The 7,709-nt window shown below is 34.4% G+C and overlaps 1 protein-coding gene across 1 annotated transcript; it reads left to right on the top strand.

Moving 5' to 3' along the window:
- Window positions 1-2,438, top strand: LOC114536113. The gene is made up of 5 exons (XM_028557465.1): window positions 1-222; window positions 400-728; window positions 1,063-1,210; window positions 1,411-1,615; window positions 1,896-2,438. The coding sequence occupies exons 1-5, from the start codon at window positions 1-3 to the stop codon at window positions 2,201-2,203; spliced, it is 1,212 nt and encodes a 403-aa protein (XP_028413266.1). The 3' UTR covers window positions 2,204-2,438.
- The last annotated feature ends 5,271 nt before the right edge of the window (window positions 2,439-7,709 follow it).

The following is a 7,709-nucleotide window of genomic DNA, read 5'->3' as shown; positions in this document are numbered from 1 at the left end:
ATGGCGGCTTTAGAAGAACACGAACAATTTATAAGAAGCTTCTTATCTCAAAAAGAAAAAACATTAGAAGATTTGTCGGATGCCCTTATAGCAGCGTATCCGGAACAAAGAGGTTTTTCTGTTCGAAGTATAAAACGCTTTTGCAAGGAAAATGGAATTAGAAAGAGAGGCATTATTTCTGACGAACATCTTGATGATGCTGTAAAAAATGCTGTTTCCGAGGTACTTTTTCATCTATTTGAGAAAGATAGACAGAAAAAAGTGTTGCTCAAGCTAATACATAATACTAATACATGATGTTAAGCATATTCTACAACTTAATAGTCATCCAAAATGTTGGTTTCCTCTCGTTTCATTTTAGTAGCTTTTATGTATCACACTGTTTAATATTTTTTACAGGTTGGTCCAGTTTATGGGCGGAAGATGATGAAGGGTTATTTGGATAGCAAATGTGGATTTTCACTTGCCTCTGAGCAACGTGTTCGAAATTCCTTGGCCAGGGTTTCACCATTATACCAGCAACAGCGTAACGCACGAACCGAAAGACTTACAAATCCACATCCATACATCGCAGAATATTTTGGCCACAAGTTGCACTTAGACCAGAATGAAAAAATAGCTATGTTTGGTGTCACACATGTTTGTGCAATTGATGGATATTCCAGGTTTATTACTGCATTTTCATGTATGCCAGTAAAAAACAATGTCGTGATTTATGACATGTTCAGGTATTTAATTTTTATTGAATTATGAGTCACAAGAAATCACATTAGAAATGTGAAAATATTGAAATATATCAATGAGCCATAAGCAAGGGTGACTGGGGGTGCAAATTTTGGTATTAATTGAAATTTAAAAAAAATTATGCATGGAATTATTGCTAAATTACAAGAATCTGGCTCTAACAATCAAAGTTACACCTCATTGTCTTTCATATTTTTATGAACAAACATACATTCTAATATCCCCATGCTGCTGTTTTCTGGAATATTATAAACCACACTTGATCCATCCCTGGCTATAGGTGATATTTCCTTTTATAATGTTGAATGTCATTCACAGGAATATCATACTAAATGAAGGATTATTTGATCAGATCAGAGTTGATCATGGGATGGAGTTTGTCCTCTTACTGTATGTCCAAGAAATGTTGGCTGAGTTCAGAACAAATCAAGGTAGAGATCCCCATCGTCAAACAGAATCAAAAAAGGTATGCATCATAAAACCAAATAGTAGAAGATAGTTCATACCAATAACTCAGGGGGGGTTGGCTATTGCATCCTAGGTTTTCCGAATAACGAGACAGAAGTACTTTACCCTTAATGTCTATCCACTTAAAAATTAAGCTTATGAAAAACTCTGCCTGTGTAGAATTTTCAGGACCATACCATTTATTTTTATATTTTATAGAATCTTGTGATTGAAAGATTCTGGGTGGAAGTAAATGCAAGAGTTAATTACCCGATTAAATCAGCTTTGCGTCAAATGGAGGAAAGAAATTTAATTGACATGGAACTTGAGAATGTTAAACATTCTGTTTCATCAGTCAGTTTGAAAGTAGCTTTTGTGGGAATGGAGAAAGCAGTTCGGTCATGGAATCATCATGCTATACCAGGTAATATCCTTCTCTTAATTGGCACAATTTTTTCTCATTTACTTTAATTAATAATCAATTTCAATTATTTAGTTTAATTTATATCTTCGTAATGAAAACCTTCATTGCCAATTTATTTTATGACATCATCAGAGTTTATTTGCACTAGCTTTAATTTTTAACTTTGAGAAAGCTTCTCTTCAATTTTTATTTTCTTTAATTTTCACTTTTTTTCTTTTTCACTTTTTTTTCATATCTCAAACTTTTTTACAATGTTCCTTTATATTTCTTATTATCACAGGAGTTGGAAGGCCAATTGATCTCAGAAACAACAACAATAGAGTGGCAAAAGTGCCGTTGAACATGATTCCAACATGCGAGGAGGCGGTTGCAAGGTATGAAAACGATGGTGGAAAGATAACACGTTTTCCTGCATTTGGCCAAGATCCATTATTCACAAATCCACATTTACAAAATGAAAGAGAGGAACAATTTAATCATATTAACTGGGAACTGGTATATGGCAAGCTAGTTAATCATGATAATACACATTTTTGCAATGCTATCATGATGCACTTGAACATAACACAACAATTAATGTCTAGATGATATCAATCATTAATCTCAAAAAAAGGCGTTTAACAGTCTTGTGTCCATTGCTATCGCTGTATATACTGTATGATATTCAATGCAACTTTTTGATAAAATCATCAAAACTATTAAGAGAAATTGTGGCAGTGTTGAAGCCATCCTCTCTGCACTTTGGGCATGTTGTTTTTCCAGTGTCTGTCCATGTTTTTACACATTCAAAACAACCAATGACTGACTCACAACAACTGGAAACTATAATAGGTGATGTTGATGTATCTTTAAATTATGCACTGAAAACAATCTGTTATTTCTTTCAAAAATGAATTTTGCAGTGCTTTCTCAACAAATGCTTTATTGCTCACATGACTTTTCAAAGCTTTTTCAAAATTTTCTTGCAATGATTGCATTGCTTTTGGTAATACTTCATTGACAGCATCCATCACAGCAGATTTTATATTGCTTTTCATATTCTTACTAGTCTCACCTAGCAAAGGATATAAAAACCATACTTTTTGTTATGAATATACATCTTATTATAGATAGAATAACATTGCATGGTATCAGGTTGATGCAATATTACCTGATTTTTCACCAAAAGTAATTGTTTCAGGGTCATCATCATCATCAAGATCATCATCTAGACATATGATACCACGCTCATTCTTTACTGTTTGCGGTACCGCAAATTTTTCTTGAGTTTGCCTTCCAAAATGCTAATCCTGTCATGACATCATCAAAGACAATTACTTAGTTCAACTTAAAAATGCTTGCTTAAAAGTGTATTTTCGTTGAAATTTTGCGGTTGTCTGAGAGTGAATTATGTACGTTGTTAACATAAAAATTTGTGACCTGGTTTGTTCAATATATGGGAAGTGAGAAATAACATTATTTATTTGATATAATTCACAGACACAGTCATTTATTGGCGAAATAGCCATGTGTAAAATTGTCATAAAATTGTGATGTGGTGTACTAGATGACATACCTTTAGTTGCATCACTATCTTCAATGGGTAAACAATTAGAAGACACGAGAATTAGTGTGTTGTTCTGAAACTCTTCCCTGCATTGGGCAGTTATGTACGGGACAGTCGCTGTAACATCATTTATGGTAACATAGGTCTGCCTTGTTTGATTTGTCACTTTATTCCCATTCTTCTTAGCCAGTGTAACTTTCAGACAGTAGCTGTTACTCTTTTTTTTGGAAGGCACAACAGATCTACAGAAGGAAATTGAAGAAAAAGGCCGCTTGACTTCCCAGGTTGAAAAACATGTATCAAATTCTCTACGCGTAGCTGCGAGGAAATAAAATTGAACAGCTGCGAGCTGCGAGTGGACCCATTAAAGTGAGATGCGCGACTTATATTTCCGATAAAAGCTGCAAGTGAGGCTTCGACAAAGTTAGAAAAGACTCAAATATTTTTGTTCATACTTTAAACTTTTACTTTACACTTCAATATGCCACTGACACTGCATACTGCTGAAACATTACATTGACTTCGACTAGTCTAATCCGCTTGACTCTATACTTTAACACGATTAGCCGCCCAAGGCTAATATTCGAAATGGATGATGATTGTGAATAAAACATGAAATAACTGAGGAGTCCTCTCTGTCCTAACGTAAATTGAACTGGGTTTTTACTTACCTGAACATAGGAGAATATCCACTGAAATTAGAACTTGAAGCAAATGAGCTTGAAGGAGACTGCAGCGAGTGCAATCCTCCAAATGAGGTTGACGCACTAGCTCTTCCTTTTCTTTCACCTTCGACTTTTACAAAGGATTCCTTTCGAAAATCACTTAAGTCAAACCGACCTTCCTTGTTTGGCCACTCTGTGTTGCCCGAAAATTCGTCAACAATGTGTATTCCTATTAGTTCCAACTGCAAAGTGCAACGTAACCATTCAGTTTGTAAACTTCGAAAATTTTAGACTAAAAATCACAAACGAAAACAGGTCATTTATCCCATCCACTTACCCCAAACATACAGGCTAACCTTTCTACGTTAACTTGACTCTTTTTTAATTTTCGATCTTTTCTTTCATCTCCTTCACCGAAGGAAAAATTTAAGTTTTCGTCTTCCATATCTCGCGTCGTGTTGATATCCAGTATGTCGTACGGAAAATGCACGAAAATAACAAAAAGGCGCGAAAATCCAGGGGGGGGGGTGTAGCATGAGAAAACTTCTAATCAGCCCTTTGATGGAAATTGAAATTCAGTTTGAAAATCCGTTTTCCCATGTTCAGAAAATAGTTTGAAAGTAACGAAGGAAAATCTTTATTTCGTTCCATTTCTCAGACGAAGAAAACGGAATTCAATTCAATTTCCGTTTTTCTCAAACATAAAAAAGAAAAAACGAAGTTTTATGATCGCAATTCGATTTTTGTTTCAGTGAAAAACGAATGGCCCTTAGATACACGCATTTCATTGCCTCCATTTTGTTTTTGTATATATTTTCGCGAAAGTGGAAAATTAAATTTTCGCGCGCGAATATTTTCGCTGCGAAATTTTTCGTCGACGGCGAGCGAAACAGTGAAGTGGAAAACGGCCTTTAGACACTTGGTCAAAGCTCTTATTCAGAAAATGGAGGTAATAAAGATCCAGAGGGCAATAGACCAATTGCGAAACTTAGTGACCGCGCCTTCGCTCAACATGGAAACGAGGCTTATTATGCAAAAAACAATATTTGTATTTTTTGCAGTACAAAGCTATTCGACGAGTTATATGCCGTTTTTCGCCTTTGTTTTACATATTTCTGGATACCTTTCAGCTTGGTTTCATCGTTGTTATCATAGTTTTCAGGTTAGGAAGTTTTGCCTTTCAATTGAGGCGTTTTTGTGGTGTTTTCATTAATCTTTTTGGCTGCTTTCGTCGGAGAAGTATGGAAAAGGCCGACACAAACTCATGTAAAAATTTAGTTTTTCCAAACTATTTCGTCTCAAGTTTTGAAAATGTATTTCATTTTTCTCCCTCTTATTTGTGCAAAATTTGGCGATATATATTTGGTGCAAAATCTATGTTTTTTTTATGTCAAAAATTATTGAAAAGTGACAGTCAGATTATATAATTTTCAAACCTTATGACTGAAATGGCTTCATTTATTCAAATTTATTCACAAATATCTCTGTATTTTTTTTTCTTTATACCACAGTAATACTGTTAAAATGGTCAAAAGTAACTGACTGAAATGTTTTTGTTTATTTTCGTTTTAATAAAGTACAGACGATGCATAGCTTGCATGCCAGCCTGAAGGCCGAATTTTATAAAAGTCGAATTCGAATGCATCTGAGTTTGCATCTGAATTCTGCATTTTTGTTATAGTACAAAACACTATTCTTTCTATCTACTACCATGCAATAGATGTTTAATAAGGGTTAACCAGGAATACTTGAATAAAGGTGTATCTTAAAAAACGCTGCAGCTCGCATTGTGGCTACCTTTATAGTATGTTATTGCGGGAAAAGGAATATTCAAACGGCAATTCAAATAGACAATGATATTATGTCTTGGTTATAAGTATTTTACTATCCATGTCATGCATGTGTGCCAAGTTGAAGAGTTGTTTTGCTTTTCAGTCGGCATCACATCACATGTACTGTAGTCCATATACACAGGAAAAATAAGCATAAAACTCCGTTGCTTATTTTATCTCTTATAGTTTTTGTCAACAGATTTCTACTATTTCTTTTGCTGAGCTGTAAAATTGCTGTCAAATTACATCTTATCGATCGATAAAATTGGTATAAAAAAATTTTAGATGAGAAATGTGAACATGGTGGTTTGCTCGATCGTGACTTTTCAATAATTTTTGACATAAAAAAACATAGATTCAAATATATATCGCCAAATTTTGGACAAATAAGAGGAAGAAAAATGAAATACATTTTCAAAAGTTGAGACGAAATAGTTTGGAAAAACTGAACTTTTACCTGAGTTTGTGTCGGCCTTTTCTATATTTCCCCGACGAAAGCAGCCAAAAAGATTAATGAAAACACCACAAAAACGCCTCAATTGAAAGGCAAAACTTCCTAACCTGAAAACTATGATAACAACGATGAAACCAAGCTGAAAGGTATCCAGAAATATGTAAAACAAAGGCGAAAAACGGCATATAACTCGTCGAATAGCTTTGTACTGCAAAAAATACAAATATTGTTTTTTGCATAATAAGCCTCGTTTCCATGTTGAGCGAAGGCGCGGTTACTAAGTTTCGCAATTGGTCTATTCATCGGTAAATATCATTTATATTCACTGATGCCATGGATATTGAGTTAAATCAAGAAATCACCGTGATTCTGACGCGATAATGAACCATGTTCTCGACGAGAGACACGTAGGAAACACAAAGAAGTCGAAGTAATGCTAAAATCGTCTGTAATTTATTTTACGCCTTGCTCCAGTATTTTTACAGTATTTATATATATATATATATATATTATATATATTTTTGCGAAAACTTCTGTCTGAACAATTCTTGTTAGTATTTTTGCACAAGTGAACATAACAAATTTTACATTCTGACTGGTCAAATTTGACGTATTATAAAATGGCGACTAGCCGTTTTGTAGACGTTTCTTACAAAGAGATAAGCAAACAAATGCAGTTCTTGTGTCAATTAACTTGTGAAAAAATACTAAGACAATTATTTGCCTTAGACTCGGTGATTATCGGAAAATATTCTCCGATAATCACCTCGCCTTCGGCGAATAATTGTTGAATATCATGCTCAGTCTCCAAGAGGCTAGAATAATTGTTTGATATTATTATATTCAGTTACACCATTATATTATGATCGCATACACAAAAACAGCAAGCGCATGATCGTTTTTTGAAGGTTGTGCAGGAATATCTCAAAACTGATTTGGACGGATTTTCATCTCCGTCTTTTTCATTGAATAATGGGACTTTTTCCAATGGTACCAGCTTATTCCGGTGGCATTAATTTGACCTGCACCAAGGTACAGGCCGTTGAGGTTGGATGAATGGCATTTTTTGTACCACCAAGCTCCTCGCCACGTAATAGCACAATTGCGAATACTTTCATCATTGTCGCTATCCTTGGAAGTGAACTGCATTTGATTGTGAGAACCGAGGGAATTACCCGCGTCACCTTTTAAGGAAATAGACAAAATACTGTGTTCATTTTTTCTGTTTCTATTTATAATTTTAATAAACTTTCCAGAAAATACGAGGTCTTTGCCGTAGAAAAAAAATTAATTACACTTCTTCTGCATACTGCATCTTACATGGGTAGTAAGTGCTATTTAGTGCTATGGTGCACTAATTAGCAATGCAAAACAAAGTGGTTAGTTTTAGCAGATTTCTTGTGTAATGCAAATTAATGCACTAGTGCTGGACCACCCCTGGCATCTTATGTATATGAATACGGACAAGCTTGACGTTATACAAAATTAATAAAAAAACGGATAAGCTTTACATATTCTATCTATAGGATATTTGGTTTACCTGAATAATTTCCAATATTTAATCTGTATTTGTCTGATTCATCAGCCACACTAAACG

The sequence above is a fragment of the Dendronephthya gigantea genome, unplaced genomic scaffold (assembly GCF_004324835.1).
Source record: "Dendronephthya gigantea isolate DGI-Jeju-01 unplaced genomic scaffold, DenGig_1.0 000130F, whole genome shotgun sequence".
Taxonomy (NCBI): Eukaryota; Metazoa; Cnidaria; class Anthozoa; order Malacalcyonacea; family Nephtheidae; genus Dendronephthya; species Dendronephthya gigantea.
Note: the sequence above shows the minus strand (reverse complement) of the source record. Positions and strands in the feature narration are given on the sequence as shown.

What these genes read in the sequence shown, in the direction of transcription:
- LOC114536113 (XM_028557465.1), top strand. Translation starts at nt 1, where the DNA reads ATGGCGGCTTTAGAAGAACACGAACAATTTATAAGAAGCTTCTTATCT. An exon ending in GTGATTTATGACATGTTCAG is followed by an intron (nt 729 to 1,062) that starts GTATTTAATTTT and finishes TGTCATTCACAG; the next exon opens with GAATATCATACTAAATGAAG. An exon ending in GAATCATCATGCTATACCAG is followed by an intron (nt 1,616 to 1,895) that starts GTAATATCCTTC and finishes TTATTATCACAG; the next exon opens with GAGTTGGAAGGCCAATTGAT.